At 31.2% G+C, this 25,968-nt stretch overlaps 2 protein-coding genes across 2 annotated transcripts; both read left to right on the top strand.

The window, feature by feature from the left end:
• The first annotated feature begins 21,814 nt into the window (after positions 1 to 21,814).
• Positions 21,815 to 23,083, top strand: LOC114276182 (uncharacterized). The gene is made up of 2 exons (XM_082918901.1): positions 21,815 to 22,292; positions 22,425 to 23,083. Exons 1-2 carry the CDS (start codon positions 21,815 to 21,817, stop codon positions 23,081 to 23,083), a joined length of 1,137 nt encoding a protein of 378 aa, XP_082775027.1.
• A 46-nt stretch (positions 23,084 to 23,129) lies between these two features.
• LOC114312792 (uncharacterized) lies at positions 23,130 to 25,162 on the top strand. Its single transcript, XM_082918900.1, has 3 exons — positions 23,130 to 23,192; positions 23,676 to 24,308; positions 24,395 to 25,162. Exons 1-3 carry the CDS (start codon positions 23,130 to 23,132, stop codon positions 25,160 to 25,162), a joined length of 1,464 nt encoding a protein of 487 aa, XP_082775026.1.
• The last annotated feature ends 806 nt before the right edge of the window (positions 25,163 to 25,968 follow it).

Below are 25,968 nucleotides of genomic sequence, written 5' to 3'. Positions count from 1 at the left end.
TAATGCGAAAAAATTAAATCAAAAGCAACACAATAATTTTTACGTGGTTCCCTCAATGTAAGGTACGTCCACGGGATCGAAATCCGCTTTCACTATCAGCCAAATAGTTTCCAAACGAGACACGAATGGTCTCACAAACCACCCTTAGATGAATTCCAAATAATCACAAATAAACAAGAGGAAAGATCTCACCAAATAGATAAACCAAAATCTTCGAAACCGGAGTTGAAGAAGACCCAAAATAATAACCCAAATCAACTTCAAATCAGGAGCAATAACATCCACAAACCAAGCACAATCAACCCACTGAATTGATCATCACGGCTGCTCCTCTACCAAGCAAAAACGGCTGCCTTTTTTCTTGGGAAAAACAATACCAATAATATATTGTAAATGTAGGATTTTTTTATTAAAATCTTAGTTGTTTCCAAACTGAATTGGGTCTCCACTAAATTAGATATAATTTATAAGAATATATTATAACTAATACCAAATCAAATTAAACTCTTTTAATAAACTAAATAGGTTCCACACTTCAATAAAGAGGTATATGCCAACAGAAGGAAGGTGGGAACCATTTGGAAAGGAGATGAGATGGGTGAAGACAATAAAGGAAGTGAGAATGTGGTGAGCGTTGTCTAGGGGAGATGAGGTTGGTTGGGAAGGGTAACGAGAAAAAAGAACAAAGGATTACAAATGGTACCTAGAGAAAAAGATGAAGGTGAAGTTGGTAGTTGCAAAGTAAGAGGGGTTTTAAGAGTAGTAGAGAGAGACAACAATAGTAAGAAAGGAACGGAGCAGAGCATAGGGTTGTAGTGAATGGGATAGATGGTAGGATTGGTGCTAACAACGGCAACAAAGGTAATCGAAAGAAACGGATAATACAACAATTAAGACTTTAAAATTTTTAAGATTTGTATTTTTTTTAATAATCTAATGCAGAAATAAAAATGTAATAAATATTAAAAATAATAAAAAAAAGCTGTAACGTAAATAGAATCACTCTCACCTTCACACAAACACACAAAAACTTAAGAGAGAATAAAATCGATTTGCTATGATTTGAACTCCTATATTTATTCTCTAGCGGCACAACGCCGCAGACTGTTGGTAACATAAATGGCAAGTTAGCTTCCTCCAATCAAAAATGTATTTTATTAATTTTACTAATTAAAATATATATATATATATATATATATATTATAAATTTGTAAATATTTAATGAAGATATCACTGTTTTGTAATTTTTTCATTGATTTATAGTATTAAAATGCTAAATAGATTTTGTGTTCGACAAATTATTAAAAAATATACCAAATTGGAACAAATGAAAATATAATTTCTTACCATCATTCCAAAATAATCCAATTCATTTTGAATTTAATTCACAAAAGTGTTTTCTTCAAAGAGTTTTTTTTTTATATTTTCTTTTATTTTTTTAAAATATAATTAAAAGGCCGACTAATGCCATCCAACTGTACAAATAGCCGACTAATAAGGATTGTAAAGCATCTCCAACTATTGTTGTTATTTTGTCATTGTTATTGTTATAATTTGACAATAAACAGTGCTATTTTGCCAAATTATAATAATGATACTTCAATAGTCATTTGCTATATTGGCAAATCTCAACTAACTTTCCCTCCAAATTTGTAGGTGTTGTTTGAATATAATTTTTTTGTGATTTTATTTTTGTTTATTTTTTGTCTTTTGTGACATTTTTTTACTTGTTTGTAAAAAAAAGTTGTATATTTATATTATTCTCAACTAAACAAATATAATAAATGGAAAAAAAATGAAAAATTGAAAAAATATATATATATAATTCACCCTACTAAAAAACATATCACTGCATATTTAATAATTTTTTTAACTACACATAAAAAATAAACAACGTTTTTTTTTGAAGATAGCTATTGTAAAAAAAATTAATGTTTTTTTTTTTTAAAACCAAACAGAGCACAATGGCTCTTTTTACACAGAATGAGATCTCCACCGTCCACGTATAAAACTTCAATGGCTGAGATGAGGCCTTATCAAAACATATCTCTCTTCTCTCTCTTATCAAACGTATCCCATCCATCAAACCCTATATCAATTCTCTCTCTTCTCTCTTTTCTCTCTCGGTGTTTGGGGGTTTCGGAGAGGCGATTGGGGAGATGAGAGATTGACCGATCGATAACCTTCCATACCGATTCTGAACCAAAGACAACGAGATCAGTTCATTCACAGATTGATTGTGGTACTTTTTCTTCCCTTTTCTTGTTGAGATTCATTTGTTGATTTTGTTGAGATTTATTGATGAATTTTGAGAGTGATTTATTGATTTTGTTGATTATGTAAAAAAATGATTTTGAGATTCATTCACAATGATTTTGAGATCGATTCATTCAAAATGATTTTGAGATTTATTTACAGACCATTTTGTTGATTTTGTTGATTTCACCATTTGTTGATTTTGTTGAATTTTGTTGATTCTGTGATTTATAGATTCATTTGTTGATTTTGTTGATTTATTGATTTTAAAAAAATATTGAAAAATAATTTGGTGAATTCTGATAAACAAATGGTGAAACAGTTGCTGGGAGGGAGGGAAACTGTTATTTTAAGCTGAGTTGGCACAAATGGCAACTGCCAAAGCTTGTGTCAAATTTGACATAAGCTTTGGTATTTCTCAAATTTGGCAGCTGCTATATTCAATCATTGGAGCATCATTTTTTAACAGAGCTACTATATTATAGCAATGGCAGCTCCAATGGCAAACCATTGGAGATGCTTAATATAAGAGTGATTGGGAAGAGAGTTAAATTAAAATAATTTATTAAAAATAAAATAGATTAAAATAATTAATAAAATAAAATTTTACATTCAATTCATAAATATTTTATTTTTTCTTTCGTAACTATTAAATCAATTATAAAAAATTAAATATAATTTTTTAAATCAAATTAAAATAATTAAAAAAAATTAAATAATTAATTAAAATAGTTAACTTGTCAAGATCATTATAAAATAACTTAAGAAGAAAAATAAAATACAAATAATAGAGAAAACAAAAGAATGAGGACATAAAAATGGTGACAAAACTCTACCCATAAATGCAATACTGGCCATTTTACAATTGACACGTGTTACATGTATGGTTCAACAACACCCCAGCCAAAACGTGTTACGTAGAAATAGCGAGTACCGGATTTAATCACTTGAGAGAATGTAGTGAAGCTTTAAATAAACAGATTGCCAGAAAAAGAAGGCCTTGGATTTAATGCATTTAATTTGTTGCCATTTGTTTGGTTGTGTTTCCCTGCCTTTTTTCCATCTGATCAAAAAAAAAAAAAAAAAACTTCAAAAGGAAAATTTTTCAACATAAATATTTATTATTTTTATTACTTTTTAGGCTAAGAGTCCAATCACATAACCTATAATATAAAATATTCAAATTAAATCTTTAATTATCATAATGCCGAAATTCATAAAAATAAATAATTCTTATATGAAAATATCTACTAAATCCAATAATTTAATCCACTAACAAAATAATAATCCAAGTACTTAAATCATAATCCTACTCTTGGCACTCCCATAAGTAAAAAAAATATGAAACCAATACAGTGTATACAAACCAAACTGTTTAAAAAATAAAAAATAAAAATGTAGTGATACTGTACGATTTACTGAGCTGATAAATAAAATAAAATAAAAGATTCCCTAGGTTTATTACCAAATAGGATACAATATTTTTCAAATTCTTAGAAACACAAACACATATGGAGGCCATTATTGGCTAAAAACAACCCTTTATTGGCCAAAAACTGTCCGATTTATTGATTAATCCCCAAAAACTGTTTGACACAAAAATTTCGGATTTATTTAAGCTTGAACAGTATATAATACCACAAATTTGAACCAAAGTATGAATTTAAGAAATCAAACAGTACGATATCACAGTATGAATTTAAAAAATTAACTCATGAATTCTATAAGGGTCTTTTCGTTGAAATTGAACTCTACGAAATGTGGTTTAGATTTCCATACTTACCACATCTGTAAAATTAAATTAACTCCTAATAAAATTAATAAAATTCAAACTAATAATAGATTAATTTAAGTCCAAATTGATTAATTTTACAAACTAATAAAATTCAAATGTTATCGAATGTTACAAACTAATAAATTCGAATGTTATCAAAATGCTATACAAACTAATAAACATGTGTTTTATGCCATAAATAAAACTCAAACTAAGGCCTTGTTTGATTAACAGGTTAATAAAATAGTACCACTAATACTACCAATCAAACATGCCCCAAGTGTCATTCAAGGAGAAAAGAAAAGAAAAAGAAAACAAAAAACAAAGATTAATTTAGCTCCTATCTATGTTGGTTAAATTTAAAACATTAGATAAAAAGTCAAAAATTAATACAAAAAATAAACCCATTCAACACAAAAAAACATGCCCTAAGAGGCAAAGGAAGGTATGTTTATTTTCTTCTTCCAATTTTTCATTTTGTTTATTAAAAAAAATAAAAAACGCCCTTTGTTTGGTTTCCTAGAAAGCAAAAACCCACTTCAATTTGTTAAGTAATTGGCACAGGTTTTGTTAGACATGGCTTCTTAGACATGGCTTCTCAATATATATATACATACTGGAATCATACATAATGTAACGCCCTCAAAATAATAACAATAAACCCATCAGATAAGACATGAATTTACATTTAAACTAACCGCATCCCTTTCATTCATTAGAATTCCAAGACATAAGTATTACATGTTTAACCTCACAACAAAATGCCCTATGGGCTTACAGCTTTCCAAGTTAACACTTGGTTACAACAAAGAGTTCTAACTCGTTTACACATTAAGCCCTTGGCTTGAAATTACATGTAATACATCAAAGTAAAACGACAAAACTATGCCCGCCACAAGCCTCCCAGCTATGTCCTTGGAGGTGGCATGCTTCCTGCACCTGAAAATGATATTCCCATATAGGGTGAGCCACAGCCCAGTAGAAATACACTAAACCAACCATGGACAATGACTAAAACATTAGCAATTGATAGTTGGTCAACACTGATACAATCACATAAATTACATATTTATGTCAACGACTTACAAGTCCCAATTACTTTTCATTTTCCCTTTTTCAACAGATAAGCATGCTAGCTCTATCATCATTTCCACAGATATGTATAAAAACTATATCTCACATTCAGATAAGCATAAAAGCTATATCCACATTCTCAACAGATATGTATATCAACAATATCCACAGATAAGCATACAAGCTGTATCCACATTCTACAACAGATATGTATATCAACAATATCCACAGATAAGCATACAAGCTGTATCCACATTCTACAACAGATATGTATATCAACAATATCCACAGATAAGCATACAAGCTGTATCCACACTTCACAAAGATAAGCATATGAGCTCTATCTTCACTTCTCTAGACAAGCATATGAGCTCTGTCTACGGAGTTCATCCCCTATCTCCTCCCAATACCTATCCGGTTTAGAGGTACATCCCCTATCTTCCCCTAAACCGCGGAGTACATCCCCTATCTCCTCCTCTACACATAACGTATATAAACACATTGGTTCAATATACAATCACACAATACACACAATTAATGTATTCTATCAACCGTCAAGTTCCATGACACATTCCATTGATTAGTTTCCGTTTACCTAATCATCATGCATTGTCTACAACAATCTCGACTATCCTCCACCGATAGCCCAAAGCAGTTATTTCTAAAACAGAAAATACATGCACAAATGGATATTCAATCAACATTTTATTTCCTCATTTCTCACCAATTAATTATCTCAATTAATTAAACAATGTAATTAGGCCATTTTCCATAATTACTATTTCAACCCTTAGGTCCCATTTTCATCAATGATTCAACAATCATTCCATTTTCTATGCCAAACATGCATCTAGGTTTATTATGAATAAAACCCCAACTTTTGTAAAATTACACAAAAGTCCCAATCTTTCACAAAATTACTAAACCAAGCCCAACATCTCAAAATACCAAAATTTAAAGACAAAACCCATAGAGAGGAGTAGGTTATCCCTACCTCAAATTCGGAGTCCCAAAGGAGAAGACGACAAAACCCAACGTGCTCCAAAACCCGAGATTTTCAGATTAAAATGAAGCCCTCGACGATCAACAACCTTTTTATAAAGGCCAGAGGTGAGTAAATCACTCCTACTAGATCAAAACCTAGAGAGAAGGTAGAGTCTAGAGTGAGAGGCTCAACAATGGTGATTTTGGAAAAGTAAGAGAGAGAAGAGGAAGTGAAAAAGTGATTTGGAAAGTCACAACTTCGGGACTTTAACCCAGGTCTCCGCTCGAGCGTAAAACACCCCGCTCGAGCGGCCACTCACAGACTTACGCTCGAGCGGCCAACCTCCCGCTCGAGCGCAGAATGCACTCGCCCAGCACTTTTGCAGAACCAGACCTCCGCTCGAGCTCCCAACCCTACGCTCGAGCTCACAACACTGCACAACAAGATACTGGATGGATGTATTCCCCGCTCGAGCGTCAACACCTCCGCTCGAGCGGACAGGCCAAAAATCTGGGCAACTAGTTTTGGTTTCTAAACTCAACCAACCTGAAACAAAACCACCCAACAAATCCTATAACTCAAATACGAAGTAAAAGGATGTAAACACAATAATAAACAACTACCAACATCCACGGACACATGTCCGGATCACGGTATAACAAGGGTAAACCCGGGATCGCTATACATAAAGAGGGGGTTTGGAGTTTGGAATCATATATGCATACATATTGGAATCATATGTATAGATATATATATACATCCATAATCATATATAAAAATAAAAATAAAAGATTAATTTACCTTGTTTGGATATGAAAGGTCTTAAGGAAGTCCACAATGCTTCAGACTCAATGCTTCAAACCTGTTGTCAATATTATTGAAACAAAAGATTATTGAAGATTATTAAAGATATCCAATTCATTAATATTTTGAAAGATTATTAAAACAAAAGATATCCAAAGATAGAAATATAAAAATCAAAGTTCAGATTTCCATTTGGCCAATTGTTAGCTACTAATTAATGCTTGGTTGGTTGTGTATGAATGACATTTAACAAACTGTAGAGGTTATTTGTAAATCAAATTTGAATGTTATCAAAATGCTATACAAACTAATAAACGGGTAGTACCTTTGATTAATAAAATAGTACCACTATTACTACTAATCAAACATGCCCTAAGTGCCATTCAAGGAGAAAAGAAAAAAAAAAAAAAAAGAGATTAATTTAACTCCTATCTATTTTGGTTAAATTTGTTTGCGAATAGGAAAATTACCTAAAAAGCCAAAAACTAACACATAAAATCAACTCATTCTCTCTATTTAAAAAGCCACAAAAAATAAAATTAAATTATAGACTTGTATCACATACATACATATACATACATAAAATACAATTATAGACTTGTATCCAAAGACAGAAATATAAATATTAAAGAAAAATCAAAACTCAATTTTCCATTTTCCCCATTATTTGTAAATCAAACTCAAATGTTATCAAAATGCTATACAAACTAATAAATAGGTGTTTTATGCCTGTGCCTGAATGCACTATCTAATAAAATTCTTATATTACAATCTATGTGTTGCAAAAATGTTAACGACCATAAAAATGTTTTATGAAAAGTGTCTCAAAGTTGTGATCAAACAACCAAAAATGTTTAGGATCAATCAATCAACCAACAAAGGCTAGATGATTTTTCATAAAACATTTAAGAGAAATTATGTATTATGTAGCATACCCAAACAAATATAGCCCTGAATAGTATATCAAAAAAACCATAGGAAGACCACTATATCAAAAGTTACATTGATCACAAATTGTTCTAGGACCATCTCAGATGAAACAAACAAATTTAGATAAGTAAACCAAACCATGCCTTAAGTCCTATCAAATGGGATCGATTGCATAAATAAAAATGTATACAATAAAATAATCAATTTCAAATTAATTTAAAATTAAAATTAAAAAAGCCATTGCCTATTTTGAAAAGTGATTGTGGTCAGCCACCATAACAAAATAAGAAGCCACTTACACACAAATGCAAAAAATATATTCTTGAAACCCCAAACACATTTCTCATGTGTGATGGCATTTTTTGGTGCCCAAAATATTAGAGTGATTTTATGTGGACAATGACACTTTTTACCAAGAAAGGTAATATATCTTGTATATAAGAATAGCACTATCACATTCTCTCTTCTTCTTTTTTCATCTTGTCGCACTCAAATGCCTCTCCAACTCACAGAAAATAATGCAGTGGAATGGAATACATCTATTGATCCTCCATAGTCATTCTATTTTGAGATATTTAGACAGCAAATTTTATTTCATAAAGTCAAAAAGTTAACAAATAATTTCATAAAAATAGTACCACTTTCATAAAAATAGTACCACTTTGATTAAAAATAATTTCAAAAAGCCAATACTATTAATCAAACATGTCCTAAGTGTCCTTGAAGGAGAAAAGGAAAAAAAAATTTAATTTAACTCCTAATAAAATTAATAAAATTCAAACTAATAATAGATAGATTAATTTAACTCCTAATAGATTAATTTTACAAACTAATAAAATTCAAATGTTATCAAAATGCTATATAAACTAATAAATTCGAATGTTATCAAAATGCTATACAAACTAATAAACAGGTGTTTTATGCAATAAATAAAACTCAAACTAAGGCCTTATTTGATTAACAGGTTAATAAAATAGTACCACTAATACTGCTAATCAAACATGCCCTAAGTGTCATTCAAGGAGAAAAGAAAAAAAAAACAAAGAATAATTTAACTCCTATCTATATTGGTTAAATTTGAAACATTAGATAAAAAGTAAAAAACTAATACAAAAAATAAACCCATTCAACACAAAAAACATGCCCTAAGAGGCAAAGGAAGGTATGTTTATTTTCTTCTTCCAATTTTCCATTTTTTTTTATTAAAAAAAAAAAGCCCTTTGGTTGGTTGCCTAGAAAACAGAAACCCACTTCAGTTTGTTAATTAATTGGCACAGATTTTGTTAGACATGGCTTTCTTAGACATGGCTTCTCAATATTATATATACATACTGGAATTATACATAAATAGGGGGTTTGGGGTTTGGAATCATATATATAGATATATATACATCCATATATATATATATCTATATATATACGTCCATAATCATATATAAAAATAAAAATAAAAATAAAAGATTAATTTAACTCCTATCTATATTGGTTAAATTTGAAACATTAGTTAAAAAGTCAAAAATTAATACAAAAAATCAACCCATTCTTTTCTCTACCCACAAAAAATAAACTCATCCAACACAAAAAATGTATGTTTCTTTTCTTCTTCCAATTTCCAATTTTTTTTTTTTTAAAAAAACAACCTCTGTTTCGTTATGTGAAATTAGAATTCTCTACTCAGAAAGACCCACTTAAGCCTTCATTCCAATGATTTTATCAATCAAAAGCTTTTCAAAACCATAGAAAATCAACACCCATTTCTTTATAAAGAATCAAACCTATTGGATGATGTTTCCACAATAGATGTTTATCTGCCACTATAGATGTGGCAGATACATAAATAATTTCTATGTATAAACATCAGATGTAGATGTTTATCCACACCCCTAGGACTATAGATGTTGGAAAAATAATTTTATAAACATTAAAAATAAACATGTTCAACAAAAAAAAGAAACATGCTCAGATTTAGTGCACATTCATACACATTTATCAAAAGAAACACCACAAAAAAAATGTCAATTCTGTTTATTACTATCAACGGTGGCGGCAATGACTTCCATTTTCTCAAATAACCTATACCCCACAATAAATAAATAAAAAATACATATTGGAACGTGGCAAAGCAGCTTTAAAGATTCAAATGACATGGAAATTACATGTTAGAGCAACTCTAATGGTATGTTTCCCCTTCATGCGAAAGCCAAAATTTGGCAACAACACTTCCAATTCTTGCCAAAATTTAGCAAGAGCTCATCTCTCTATTCTCTAATGATAGAACCCTATTTTTTTTTTAATATACAAATTTAAAAGGACAAATGAAAGAAACACTAAAGTTGAATTTTTTAAACAACAAAGTCCAGCAAAGAAAGACCTAGTTGAATCAAAGAAAAAGAAAACAATAATTAAACAACATATATAATTGTCCCAATAACACTAACAATTTGTGTAAAATTCCAAGTTGACTCTTTGAGAAAAAAAAGATTTCTAGATATTAGATCCAAAACACAGCATAGTGTCTTCCCAAAGAAAATTTGAAAGAGATGAGAGGAGTACGTGAGAGAGAGAGAGAGAGAGAGCGTGTGTGTTCAAAAATAGAGCCATCAGATTACAGAGGGTGTGTGTTCACAATGATATATATAATACACACAAATAGATACATGTTCAACAAAAATCATCAAACCCATTTCATAAATCAAACCCATTAAATAATCAAACCCATTTCATAAATCAAAACCATGTTCAACATCAAACATTTCAAATTAACCATATCAGATTAACCATATCAAACATTTCAAACCCATTACATCTATATATATGTATACACATATACATATATATATATATACATCCAAAATGCAAATTATATATATTATACACACAAATACATACACAAATACATACATATTAGTTTGATTATGTATAATATTAGCGGCCGGGCACACGCGATGCGTGTGCAAACTCATTTGAAAACTCAATTGATAAAAATTTTAATACATTCTCATTCAATTTAATTTTTTTTTAATTTATATATTCAATTGCATAATTTTTTTCCCTGTATTTAATATGATATATATGCACACACATTCTCATATACTTCTTCATTATCTCAAATAAAATAGAAATCTACTCACAAAGAGATTTTATTGAAAACATACCAAAAAAACAAAAATTAAACACACCCATACAAAATTAATCAACCAAACAAACCAATTAAGAACACAATTTTTTTTTTTTTAAAAAAAAAATACACTAACAAAATTAAACAAACAAACCAACCAACTTTTTTAAAACTGAAGTCTGCAACCAACTGCTTCACAACCTCTGCTTCTTCTGTAAGAGCTTTGTTTGTATTCATCCATTTCGCACGAACTAAAGGGTCATCAAGTGTGTTCAAATGCCTGAAGAAGAAAGGGAAAAAAAAAGAAAAAGAAATCACTGCCCCAATTATCCACAACACCCGGATCGAAAAGCACCTGGTCTTCTCCCTAAATACCATCATGTGGCATGATATGATGAGCGAAAAGCTAAAAACGCAGACAATCTTCAAGGTGCTAAGCCCTGCATGCTCAAGATGCGCAGAGACCCTGAGCATGAGCATGAGCATGAGGACATCTGGATACATGCACATTTTTCAAAACAGTGCAGCAAGATATTTATTTGCAGTGATGCCTTTAATTTTTCAAACATTCAATAAAATTCATATGACACAATCAAGAAACTCACCTCTGTTTTATAAGCACCAACACCCAAATTTAACTTTATTGGGCTGGGATCTTTATTATATGCAACAGTCACCTGTTCATTATAAATGACGTTAGAAAGCTATCAAGACAACCTGACAAAACTGAATCCAAGCAAAGATATGGAACAAAGAGATAATAGAGCAGTACCAAGATTTCAACACATGCCAATTTAAAAATCTTAATAGTTTAATAAATTAAAAATCAGTAATATGTGTTAGATGTGTGTTCTTTAAGTATAGACATGGTAATGGCCAAGATTAAAGATCATGAGATGAAATAGAAGAGTCTGGATCTTTTTTAGAGTGATTTTTTCTAGAGTGATCATCAAGTTCGTTTTTGGATGACTGAGATTTAATTCTACAAAATTGAAGGTAGAATTCTAAAAGTTGGGTACTTTCCACTAACTCATTTCCTTTATGCTCTGTTTGGCTGCTCCCTAATTTGTATGTGACAAAAAAACCAAAAAACAAAAAACAAAATCCAAAACAAACAAACAAATTTACAAACTTCCACCCGCCAGTCTTGCTGAATTGGAACTTTTTCATTTCAGGAAGCAAAATCCAAATTAAACTTCTCTTCATTTCATCAATTCGATGAGCAACAAAAACGATCTAAAGACATAAACTGAGCCATCATGATCCATGAAACAACAAAGCTCGCTTTTTTGTTTTATCTAAAGTCTGTAACAATAAAAAAATATTAAAAAAAAATGATCTACACGTCTCTTCATTGCATTGATTTTGTTCTCTCTCTAAAGTCTGTAACCATCATGATCCATGAAACAACAACCAAAAAAATAGGTTTCGTTTGGGTGAAGATAATCAAAACTGAATGAGGAAGATGAAGGAAAACCCATTTGCTTCTTCTCGTTCATATTTCTCTATCTTTATCTCTCTCTCTCTCTCTCTCTAAAACTCTCTTCGTATACCCACAAATGAGAGTAATGCAGAACAGTAAATAAACAAAATCTAATCCTTTTCTCTGTTCAGTACGTTCATCATCTCCATCACAAAATCAAACCCATTTCAAACATAAATCAAATACAAAATCAAATACATACATGTTCAACATAAATCATCAAACCCATTTCAAACCCATTTCATAAATCAAACCCATTAAATAATCAAACCCATTTCATAAATCAAAACTATGTTCAACATTTCAAACCCATATCAGATTAACCGTGTCAAACATTTCAAACCCATTACATACATCTATATACACATATACATATATATATCCAAAATACAAATTATATATATTATACACACAAATACATACATATTGGCTTGAGAGAGAGAGAGAGAGAGGGGGGGTAACTGGGGACGGTGACGGTGACGCTCTGGCCGGGGACAGACTTCGGTCCGGTTCCGGCAGTGACGACTCCCTTGTTGATGTGCCCCTGTTAACGGCAGAGAGGGAGAGAGGAAGAAAGAAGATGAAGACAGGGAAGCACTGCAAGGGTTGGGTTTCAACAGGGAAGCATAGGAATGGGCTCCAATGGAGGTAGAGAGAGAGAGAGAGAGTGTGTGTTCAAAATTTGAAAACAGAAACAGAGGAGAGGAGTATGTGTGAGAGAGAGAGGGTGTGTGTTGAAAGAGATGAGAGTGAGATGTTTTTAGCCCTTAGATCAAATCAATCTAATGGTCAAAATTTGGACAAAGGGACAAAAGTCCCATCCAGATTAAAAAATCTGAGCTTCCTTATTATATAGATATATATATATATATATATTTTTAGTCAACAAAGCAAGAGAATGTATATTTTGACAAAATATTTGTTACATTCTATTCAATTTTAATGAATAAAAATGTTTCAAAGCCCTAGAGCAAGAGCTCTAGAGCATGCATTAATGATGCGGATTTGTGTGGGGTCCACTTTGGTGTGATGTTTTAGCTTGATTTTTTTTTTTTTTTTTTTTTTTGAGAACCTGTCAGCTCAATTGAGCTTTTTTTAGAGCTTTAGATCATTACTGTTTTAATGAATCAAACACTACCTTAATCCAAGTTTTACAAAATTACACATGCACACAAAAGTTAAATATTTTTAAACCATTTCAGATGAACACCATAAAAGAAAATTATAAACCAATTAAGCCTATCTTAATTGGCCATCATGCCTTCCTTAGGGTTAGGAGGTCATAGGATCAACTCCCCTAACCTTTTAGGGAAGTTAACTTTAGAAAATGCAAGTATTTAGGTATTTTGCCGAGAGTGGAGAGATTTTCTCCCATTGATGCTAATCTAATAATTAACAATTAATATTTTAACTATCAAAAAAAATAAAAAATAAAAGAAAATTGTAAGTTTTATTTCAATAAAAAAAATGAAGTCATACACAAAAGAAGTCTTAAGGTATATAATTAATAATTAATTAATTATGTATATTCCAAAATTTATTAACAGTATAATTTTTTTAATAACTTAAAAATTTATTAGAGTAAATATTAACTGGCTAATAAAAATAGTGATTTTTTTATTTAATATTTTTTAATTTTTATGAATGTCATTAATAAGAATATTTGATCAGAATGCATTAAGTGGTGTTTTGAGAAGATGGTTAAAAGTTAATTTTTTGATTTTTTTTTTTACTTTTTTTAAAAACTATATATAAAAATGTGAGAGATGATATGCCTCAAAATGAATTAAAAATTAAGAAGTAACTTTTAACTCACGTCTCAAAAGAGACCTAAATGACAATAATTAACCCCACTAATAGAAAGGAATAATATTATATGCACTAATTAGTGTACACACTAGTATGTCAATAAATGATATGGCATAATTTTAGAAATTTTAAGTATTTGTAATTTGTATAATAAATAGGGTCATTAATAATATCATAATATTAATTAGTACACTAATATGTACACTAATTGGTGTAGATAGCACAACTTTTTGAGACTACAAGTATGTCAAATTTCGAGGACGAAATTTCTTTTAAGAGGGGAAGAATGTAACACCCAAGTTGTGTGTAGGATTATTTTATTTGATAGATTACTAATTAAATTAATTTATATGGGTCATTTATTAATATCAAAGACTTAGTTATGAGATGACATTATATTTCCTATTACTTAGATGGGTAATTTTGTAACTTTGAGAAATTAGGTTAATAAGCCCATCAGTTGTGGCTTTAAGTCTTGGAAAACAAACAAAACAAAGGCTGGGAATTGCTCCATAGGCGGCTAGGGTTTGAGAAGGTAGAAGAAAAAAAGAAAAGAAAAAGAGAAGAGAGGTTCAAGTGAGGCTGCAATAGGGATTGGAGGCAGCACGTTGGTGATTTTGGGACACCCATTGGTTAAGGTAAATCTGTCTTTACTGTTAATTAGTAAGTTTATGTTGAGGAATTTAACAATCAATGCATTAAGGGGATTTTGAAGATCTATAGGTGCCTACTTAGGTTTTGAGAATTGGGTGCAATGTGTAAGTGTAACTTTGGGTGGGTAATAGAAACAATGGAATTTTGTATCATGGGTAAGGGTGTGTTTGGCTATAAAGTTGGGTTGAATGGTTTAATCACTTGGATATTAAAGCAATACATTAATCTAATATGGTGGGGGTTTTGTGGGTGTATGTAACACGTAAAAATATTAATTTATTTGAGGTTTTGTTTATTAGGTTTGTGTGATTGAAGTGGTGAAGCTGGGTGTTTGGAGTTGGTGTTGGAATATTATTTTTAAGCGTTTGGTGTAAGTAACCCTCTATCACTGTTGGTTCATTTTTATTCCTATCGAATCGTTTAAAATCATAAATATTTATTTATAGCCTTCATGTTCTCTTAAAATAAAATATGGGTCAAGTATAAAACAATATCGAATATTATTATGAGAATTATTTGAATATTTGGTGAAACTATTCTGAAAATTGTACTAAACGTTTAATCTGAAAATATCGAATGTTTTATTTAAAAGTTGTGTATTGTTTGAATTTTGAACATCACTCTAGTCTGACTAGGATTTGGACCCTAGCCAATGGGAGTTATTTCTTGGCACAGAAACTAGTTTCTTTTGGGGCTTTGCCACCGGCCTATGTGTGGCTCTGGGCCTTGTCACAGGCTAAGTGACCATAGTCACCAAGACTTGGATTTTGTGAATCAATTCATTGAACCATCTGAATATCGAACCATCGATTTGAACATCGAATTTACTTTGAATTATCTTGTTGGCTTTTCAATTAAAATGTATTGTACATCGTTTATTTTTTTAGCTATGAAACCATCTTACAAATAATTGTTCATTTATTGAATTATAGCAAAAATTATATTTATTGGTTATCGACTATTTATGTATTTATTTTTTGTATACTTGATCCAGCTAGCAGTGATGGTTGGTTATTTACTGAGCTATTTAGCTTACCCTTATTTTATTTTTTTCAGATTATGAGAAATAGAGCTACGCAGTTCTTACCTTTTCTATAAGATGTGCTCCAAGTCTTAGATAGCATCAGTTGGATCTCAAGTCCTAAAATTAATTCGCTTCGTTATAGTTCACCCAATTTTGATTTGAGTCTGATTGTGTTTGGAAGTGCCATTAAGACTTATGGTAAATATAACATATCTTTTGGGATTGGCTTTATTTATTGTTGTTCATGGTTAAGACGTTCTCCTATGCTAAACATAAGATATGTTTGGGGATTTATATGGTTTCAATGTGTAAAGCAGTGTATCATAATTTTTCTTAAATTGAGGAAGCACAAAATAAATTAAGGTTATAGAAGAAAAAAAAAATTAAGTAAACCAATTTATTTTTTATCTTTTCCGCTTCTTTTTTGTATTTTCTCACAAAAATAAAACAATCTTAGAAAGTCAATTCTTATATCTTTTAAGGCTATTTTCTTATGTACATTGAAATATTTCTTTATCATATCTATCTTTTGTGAAAAAAAAGTTAGCTTAGGTATATCTTGGAGACATTTTAGTAGTTGACCACCTGGTGGATGAATTATTTTTTATGAAATTATTTATTGGCTTTTTTACTTTAGCAGTTGACTTTAGTGGTTCACTTTGTCCACTTTAGGTGTAGAAGTATATATTTTCACCCTTTGCTAATACATATATGTCTACTCATTTGCACCCTTTGCTAAGAAAAATGGTAACATTCATTAATATTTTCTTTTGCTGTTGTTTGGAGTCAAATTGTGTTTCCAACAGACTGATTTATTTTTTATTTATTTAATGTTTGGAGTGAAATTATTATTTTAAAACTATTTAGATGTGCAAAGCTTTTGTTATTTGTTAATTTTAATAAATAGATTCTTGGAAGCAAAGTACTAAGTGATTGATGTGTTTTATTGATAGTTTCCGTTGGAAACACAACTCATTTTGATAAATTGTTGAATTTTAGTAAAATTTGGTGGCGGAAAATGATTGGTAGGTTATTAGTTTCTATGTGATTTTATCTATGTGATTTTTGATAAATTGTTTATCTATGTGATTTTTTATTAATTTCTTGAATGAGCTCAACACAATTCAGTAGAGCTTAAGCCATCGATATGTAGAAGCCCTCGATATCTATGTGATTTTTATGTGATTTTTTATTAATGTAGGAGCCATTGATATGTTAAGTATCTATTGATTGTTTCGTTCGGTTTGACTTGGTGAATTAAAATATGCTATGTATTTAATCTTTATTTAGTTAAGTTCACTTTTGTATTACAGGTTTTGACAATACTAAGCTGCATCAGCCTCTAAAATTTCCGCCCATTTATTATATTTATATAGATTTACGATCTAAATGTGTTGAGATATAGTGGGATTTAATTTTATGATAATGTGTTCAATATGTTCCGAATAATGGGTCTCAAATATAATGATAAAGTGTTTCAAATATAATTTTAAGTTCCGAGTTATCCTCTACTGTCTATAACTTGCTGTTGAGTGGATGGAGCTCTCAACTTTGCTAAATAAACTTTCAATAGGCTTTGATAGTCAAATATGCCGATTTTTTTTACTTTTTTTGGTCCTTACTTTGTTGGTTTTTGGATTTTCTGGGTGTTTGATTATTGAAAAAAAATAGAGGATAATTTCATGGCTTCTGAAATTGTGAGATTGGGGTGGTTGAGTTTGACTTTATTAAATTACAGAGGATAATTTCATAGCTTCTGAAATTGTGAGATTAAGTTTGTCCACTTCAGGTGCAACAATATATATTTGTTGCCTTTACTACTACACATGTTTCTACTCATTTGCACCTTTTGCCAAGTTGGGATGATGTGGCATCTTGGACAATTTTAATATTTATTAATTTGTAAGAAAAATAGTAAGATTCATTACTACTTTCTTTTGATGTTGTTTGGATTCAGATTGTGTTACCAATACCTGAAAATGTTTGGAGTTAAATTAAAAATTTCAAACTGTGGATTTATTGCAAATCTTTTGTTATTTGTTAATTTCAATAAATACATTATTGGAAACACAACTCCTTTTGGTGGCGGAAAATGATTGTTGGGTTATTAGTTTGTCATATGTGTGATTTTTTTTTCCAGTGTGATTTTTTATTAATTCCTTGAATGAGATGTTTTGTCATATGAATTAACTGTGGATTTCAAAATGATTGATGATTTTTTATTAGTTTGTCATATGAATTAACTTTATAAATTTTGCAATTCCATTTAAACCTCTTTTAGTTCAATTAAATTCAACAAACCTTAAGCCATCAATAGGTTTGATTCCATTTAAGTATCTATTGATTGCTTCATTTGGTTTCACTTGGTGAATTAAAATAACTTTTGTATTTACATAAGTTATGTATTCCAAAACCTTTACTGGATTAATATGTATTTACTAAAGTCAACTTTTGTATTACAGGTTTTGGCAATATTAAGCTGGAACGACCTCTAACATTATGGATAATGTAAGTTGTCTTTTTTAAAAAAACTGGTACATAGATTTTAAAAAAACTTTTGTATTATAGGTTCTTATTATAAAAAAAAAATAAAAAAATTCCTCATTTTTTACAGCTAGATGGAGACTTAGAACGAATTGTAATATTCGTTCCCTTTACTCATCGTCTTATAAAATTTCATTTTGTGTACATATCAGCTACTTATTTGTTTTTGTATGTATAGGTTCAGTTTCTTCAACAAAGAAATGTCGGTGTAGTGATTCGTGATGAGCATGATTTCAATGTTGTTCGTATTTCTAATGTCAGCCCAAAAATCACTTTCTTATCATTTTTTTATTTATTTTTATTTCTTATACTTTGGTTATTTCTTAGACTTTGGTTATTTTTTAAAGGCAATGGAAAAGGAAAATGCAAAGACAATGTTGAAAGGAAAAGAAAAGGTGTATTATGCTTCCAAGGGCAAGGGAAAGGAAAATGCATGTCCAGCGGTATAGTTCTTAATGGTTTTTGTAAAGTGTTTTTTTTTTTTTTTAAATTGTTAGTTTTCGTATGTTTGTATTTTAAGCCATAATTGTAGAGTGTTTTTGAAAATGCATGTCCATTTATTTATTTTAAACCATAATTGTATTTTTTTCTTTTAAACTGTTCACTTTTTTAAGTGTCTCCTGTATATATGTGTAAATCTGCACCACTTTTCAATGTGGTGCAGCGAAAATTTTGAGATAAGAGATAAAGAGAGGAGAGAGAAAATGGGCAATTTTTTTTTTTTTTCCAGCTATGTGAATGGGGATACTTTATGAAGTTCATAAGTTGGCCGAACATTTGTTTGTTTGTATAACAAAACCATACAATTTATTATATAGATTATAAATGACAATTTTGAGTTATGTCATTTTTTTTTTAATTATAACCAATTTTCTTCTTTAGTAATGACCTTATTTTAGTTATGCCTCGCATGTTGTTTGATTTTGATTTTTTTAATTTTTATTTTTATATATAGTTATAACTCAAAAAGTATGAAATTATGCTATTTTTTCTTTAGTTATAATGTGCATACATCACACACCATTTATAGTGCTTCTCTTGTGAGAGGTATCATTTTGACAACTTATTTACATCTATAAATATAGAGAAGTGCTATTCAAATTTTTAAAAAATAATAATAATAAATTTATTGGGTAAATACTTTACACTATGTGCCAATTTATTTGTTTTAATTTGCTCAATTTTGCCCCTTAATTTAACAGATTGTGTCATTTTAATCCAATAAATAATGGTTGTCAAGTTTGGTGGACGGAAAGTCTACACAATATGTCAATTTGGTCCCTGTAGTTTACAAAATTTGTCAATTTAGTCCTTGTTATTTTAATTTGCTCAGTTTTGATAGAAACTAAATTAGCACATTGTGTAAACTACAGGAACCAAATTGACACATAGTTTGACTTTCTGTCCACTAAACTTAACAACCGTTATGTATTGGACTAAAATGACACAATCCGTTATGTTTAGCGGTATGGTTGTTATTGATTTTGTAGAGTTTTTTAGTTTTTATTTTTATATCTTCATATATTGTATTTTATTTAGCCATAATTGTATTTTATTTTTGAAACTATGCACATTTTTTGGTGTCTCCTGTATATTCTTAGGAAGAAAGAAATATATAGGGGATACTTTATGAAGGAATATATAGTGAGAAAGGAATATATAGTGTCTCCTATAAGTGCATGGGCCCTACAAGAAAATGGGGATACTTTATGAAGCTCATCTGCTGATCGAACATTTGTTCATTACTGTTACAAACACAATATGCTGGTCGAACGTTTATTATTCTCATAAGTTGGTCGAACATTTGTTCATTAGTGTAACAAAACTACACAATTTATTATTATTATTATTATTATTATTATTATTATTATTATTATTATTATAAAACTATAGGCAGTCATGAGCAAGAGTATAATACATTTTCTCTAAATTCTTGGTATTTTCTTTGGACAGTGGAAAATGGTACTTGATAATATTTGCATTTTAAGTATTCAATGATTTAATATTCATATTTTAGGGACCCAATGGTTATGTTATATCAAGAGCTGTATTAGCTCAACGTGCACGACGAGAACGTGAAAGAAATGAAAATGCATGCTCTGCATATCAATCGAGACACTGCTTGCGACAAGAACGAGAGAGATTAGGAGCATATGTTAAAGACTTTCCTTCATTAACATCGAGTCATCGCAGTCATGCTTGCCTAGAATAGGGTACAAAAACACTTGCGGATACTTCGTTGGCACAAAAGCGAACAATGGTTACACATGCATCCACATGTTCGTTCTCTATGGAAAGTACATCTTTAGCTCGGAATTGGTAAAACATGTTTAATTCTTTAAATAATACTCTTACTTTTACATGTGTATAAATTTTAATTTATGCACAACAAATATTTGTAGGCCTAATTCTACAGTCACATTTCTTCAAGAGGATCTATGTACAGATGATGAATTAGAAGATACAACTATAAGTACTGCGATTAATACTCAATCACACATGAATTCATGTCGTCATTCTCTCGGCAAGATGGATGTGTTATGTCCTTACTGTTTAGCCTTACATTGGATGGACGAAAAATTAGCACAATCATCTCGAAAGCGTCCCCTATTTGGAACTTGCTGTTCAAAAGGAAAGACTAGGCTACCTCTGCTTATGACACCCCCTCTACCGCTTCAAGCATTATATGATGGGGATGATGATCAAGCAAGATCGTTTCGACGTTATGCTCGAGTATACAATGCAGCCAATGCTTTTACAAGTCTTGGTGCTACATTGGATCCAAGAGTACTAAGGGGAAGCAGCCCTAAACCATTTATTATCCATGGGGAATTACGACATCGAACAGGATCACTTCTACCACAGCCAGGTCAGGATGCGACTTATGCTCAGTTGTATATTTATGATCCTGATTCAGCTTTAGAAGTTCAAAATCGTAGAAATCCTCACTTACAAAGGGATGTTCTCAAAACTATTCAAGATAGTTTGTTGCAAGTTAATGCATTTGTAGACAAATTTCGCCAAGCTCATGCAATTTTGAATCAATTAGCCTTCACTGGACAAAATCTACCTGCTCATATTCACTACAGTTCAGCAACAGATCAACGATGGTATAACCTACCAACTGCTGACGAGATTACAATTGTAATATCATGTGATGGAACCGAGGTTACTGGAATGAGAGATGTTGTTTTACATCTACAGGGAAATAATGAACTGATGCAAATTAATGAATGTCACCCAACGTATTTGCCATTGCATTATGTTTATTATTCCCGTATGGTGAGCTCGGATGGGAACCTGAGTTGAAATTGTGGGACGTTAAACATGATCGACCTTCAACTGATCGACTTACTCAAATGGATTTTTATAGTTATCGTTTGTTTGAGCGACCTACAGAGTATTCAACAATTTTGAGAGGTGGAAAACTATTCCAAGAGTTTTTGGTAGATGCTTGGGCTGCAACTGAGCAAAATCGGTTGACGTACTACAAGCTTAATAAAAAAAAAATTCGGGCTGAACTTTACCAAGATTTAAGCGATATTGATCCAGATGACTTGCGACCTAATCAAATTGGTCAAAGGTTTATTTTTCCATCTTCATTTACTAGTAGTCCTAGACATATGCTTGAAATCTTTCAAGATTCAATGGCTATCACGCGATACAACCAGCATCTAGATATTTTTCTCACCATGACTGCAAATCCCAATTGGCTAGAAATTACTTCAGCATTATTACCACACCAAAAAGCTATTGATCGTCCGGATTTGATTGCCCGTGTTTTTGAGCTAGAAAGAAAGTGTTTGATGAAGGAGATAGAGACAAACAAAGTGTTCGGTAATAAAGTTGCACATGTTTTTACAATTGAATTCCAAAAACGAGGCCTACCACATGTGCATGCGCTTCTCTTTCTTAAAGGTCCAGACAAAATTTGAACATGTGCTCAAGTAGACAAATTAGTTTGTGCAGAATTGCCAGATCCAAAAGTTGATCCTACACTTTTTGAAACTGTCAAGTGTTACATGGTACATGGACCATGTGGTGCTCGAAATCCCCAAGCACCATATATGGAAAATGGTAGATGTACTAAGAAATACCCTCGAGCCTTTGCAGAATCAACAACTATGGACCAAGATGGATATCCAATCTATTGTCGTCGCGATAGTGGTCAAGTATATACTGTGAGAGGACATGAAGTTGATAACAGGGATGTGATACCATACAATGCATATCTTTCTAAACAGTTCAACTGTCATATAAATGTAGAAGTTTGTGCTGGAGTGAGATGTGTTAAGTATATACATAAGTATATTTACAAGGGTTATGATCGCACAACAATGGTTTTGGGATTGATTAATGAGATCCAACAATATCTTGATGCGAGGTATATTGGACCACCAGAAGCTGCTTGGCGAATATTCGGTCATCATTTGCATGCAGAGATGCTAACAGTTGTTCGCTTGGCACTTCATTTACCTGGAATGCATTGTGTTCTTTTTAATCCTAATGACTCATTGGAAATGATTCTTTCTAGAGCTGCGCAACAAAAATCGACTCTTACTGGTTTTTTTGGTTATTGTGCTTCCAATGAAAATGAATGCCAATTCACTTACCAAGAATTTTCGTAACATTTTGTTTGGCTCAAGTCAGAACATAGATGGAAACCAAGAGAACATGGATATCCAATTGGTAGAAGGTACTTTGCTAGCCCTAACTATGGTGAAAGATTTTATATGCGTTTGTTGTTAACTGTTGTCAAAGGGCCAAGATCGTTTCAATGTTTACGTACAGTTAACAATGTTTTGCATGAGACGTTTAAATCAGCATGTGTTGCCAAAGGACTCTTAGAAGATGATGAAGAATGGATACAGTGCCTGAAAGAGGCTGTAGTTATGAAAACCGGATATCAATTGAGGAGATTGTTTTGTGTTATTCTGACCCAATGTTTTTCCACTACAACCACATGCGTAATGGAATCAATTTTCAATGCATATCTGTGATGATCTTGCACATAAGCTTCGTACATTGTTTGTTATTTCTAACCCAACTGAGGCTCAAATTAAAGATTATGGTTTGTAACTTTTGAATCAAATGCTTCAAGAATCAGGAAAGAGTTTAATTAACTTCCCGCCCATGCGACAACCTACAGCAAATTGGAGTGCAACAGTTGGTAACCGATTAATATTCGAACATCAATAACTACATAATGAGGCACAACAGACAGATGTGCAAATTACTATTGATCGCCTCAATAATGGGCAACGAACTGCTTATAACGCAATCACTTCTTCAGTCTTTGAAAGTAAAGGGATTATTTTCTTTTTGAATGGCGGTGCTGGAACGGGGAAAACATTTTTGTACAATACGATTGCATTAAAATGTCGCAGCCTTGGCCATATTGTTGTTGCCGTGGCTTCATCTGGAATTACATCATTGCTATTAGTAGGAGGTCGCACTGCACATTTAACATTTTCCATTCCATTGGATGCCTTGGAAAATTCAGTTTGTGGGTTTAGCAAGCAATCATTACAGGCTGAATTGTTTAGAGAAACAAAACTCATAATTTGGGATGAAGTTCCTATGCAACATAGGTATTGTGTTGAGGCGGTTGATCGCACACTTCGAGATATTTATGATTGTGAAAATCCATTTGGGGGTATCACTGTTGTTCTTGGTGGAGACTTTCAACAAATCTTACCAGTTATAACCAAAGGAGTTCGTGAGCAAATTGTGAATGCATCATTGAGACACTCTGTTTTGTGGAAGGATCTACATGTTTTATCTTTAGATTTGAATATGCGCTTGAATCATGCAAACCTTGGAAATGCTATTTTTGCAAAATTCTTGACGGAGGTAATACTCATTCGAATTTTGATTATACCATTTGATGATACTTTGATTACACCATTTTTTTAAATTTATTTTATTTTATTTATTAGGTTGGAACCAATTCGCAAGAAATCATTAAAATTCCATCAACAATACACAAATGCCAGGATCTAAAGGAATTGCTCTCAGCAGTTTATCCACAATTGGATGTGGCAGATACATCAACCCCATCATTCTTAACGGAACGTACAATTCTTTCTGCACGAAATGATGATGTCAATGCTATCAATATTGCTGCGTTGAATATTTTTCTAGGGAATACATATACGTATCTTGCTGCAGATAAGATGGTTGAAGATGATGAAATTGATCCTTCCATTACGAACAGATATCCTAATGAGTTTTTAAATTCATTGGATCCTCCTGGGCTACTAGTTTTTAAGGTAGAGTTGAAAGTGGGTTGTCCTATAATGTTATTAAGAAACATTGCACTGAAAGATAGACTATGTAATGGCACAAGATTGATGGTATCAAGGTGCGACACTCGCATAATTGAAGCTCGAATCTTAATTGGAGAGAAGTTTGGCAATTTGGCATTTATACCAAGGATATCATTGACTCCGTCTTCTGCAGAAATGCCTTTCCGAATGACAAGACGTCAATTTCCAGTTCGATTGGCATACACTTTGACCATTAACAAATCTCAAGGACAATCTGTGAAATTTGTTGGGGTTGATTGGCGTACACCTGTTTTTAGTCATGGGCAACTATACGTGGCATTATCCAGATGCACATCTTTCGATCGTATAAGTATCCTCCTCCCTAATGATGAGCCAGATTCCACTACAAATATTGTTTACCCTGAAGTTTTGTTATGAAGACCTTTTAGAAATTGATGAGACGTTCGTAAGAATTGTGGGAAAGAACAAATATAAAGACATTATCAAACACATATTTTTGTAAAGTATATACATTTTGTAAAGCAGACGATAGCTATGACCCACTTTTTGTAAAGCTTTCCACCTATGTGGACTTTGTTGCATTTCAAATATTTTTGTGAAGCCTTTTATTCCCCTATATTTTTGCATTTGTAGTATTACTAAGTTTGATTTAAGAGTGCTGACTTGATCTTTTACAATTGAGTTATTACTTTGGACATGTAAGTTGATTTATTACTTTAGACATATAAGTTGTCACTACTTTGGGCATGCCAGTTGTCACTACTTTGTATACACTTTTTTTTCCCTTTTTTGTATAAAATTATGTTCTCTTTTATTTTCATAGGATGATGGAGATTTGCACCAAACTGTTATATAGGCTCTCTTTACTCATCTTCTTTTTTCATTGAGAAAATTACAAATCAATGAGTTTTTAAATATTTTGTGAAGTTATCACCTATTTATAATTTTTCTTATTTAATTTACTCTTCTTACTATACATTTTCTTTCAAGTATTGATACTAGCAATACTTGATGGCTATTAGATGATTTTAAAATCTTTTTAATTTGACTATTTTGTAAAGCAACAATTTGTATTTTATAGTTGATGTAATTGTGATTTTCACATTAATTTGACAAACCAGATGAGTTGCAGGAATTATTTTTTTTACCATTTATTGTTGGGATGCTATGACATAGAGTTGATTTCTTCTTCATGATATGATGCATTTAGTTTTTCAATACTT

Source organism: Camellia sinensis, chromosome 3, assembly GCF_055761805.1.
Source record: "Camellia sinensis isolate YWXY chromosome 3, ASM5576180v1, whole genome shotgun sequence".
NCBI lineage: Eukaryota > Viridiplantae > Streptophyta > Magnoliopsida > Ericales > Theaceae > Camellia > Camellia sinensis.
Note: the sequence above shows the minus strand (reverse complement) of the source record. Positions and strands in the feature narration are given on the sequence as shown.

Bases quoted from the DNA above. Each gene is read 5' to 3' on its own strand.
- LOC114276182 (XM_082918901.1), top strand. From the start codon at position 21,815: ATGGATTTTTATAGTTATCGTTTGTTTGAGCGACCTACAGAGTATTCA. The intron at 22,293-22,424 runs GTAATAAAGTTG...TAGTTTGTGCAG, and splicing joins AGAGACAAACAAAGTGTTCG to AATTGCCAGATCCAAAAGTT.
- LOC114312792 (XM_082918900.1), top strand. From the start codon at position 23,130: ATGGATATCCAATTGGTAGAAGGTACTTTGCTAGCCCTAACTATGGTG. The intron at 23,193-23,675 runs GTTTGTTGTTAA...GAGGCACAACAG, and splicing joins TGGTGAAAGATTTTATATGC to ACAGATGTGCAAATTACTAT. The intron at 24,309-24,394 runs GTAATACTCATT...TTTATTTATTAG, and splicing joins TTGCAAAATTCTTGACGGAG to GTTGGAACCAATTCGCAAGA.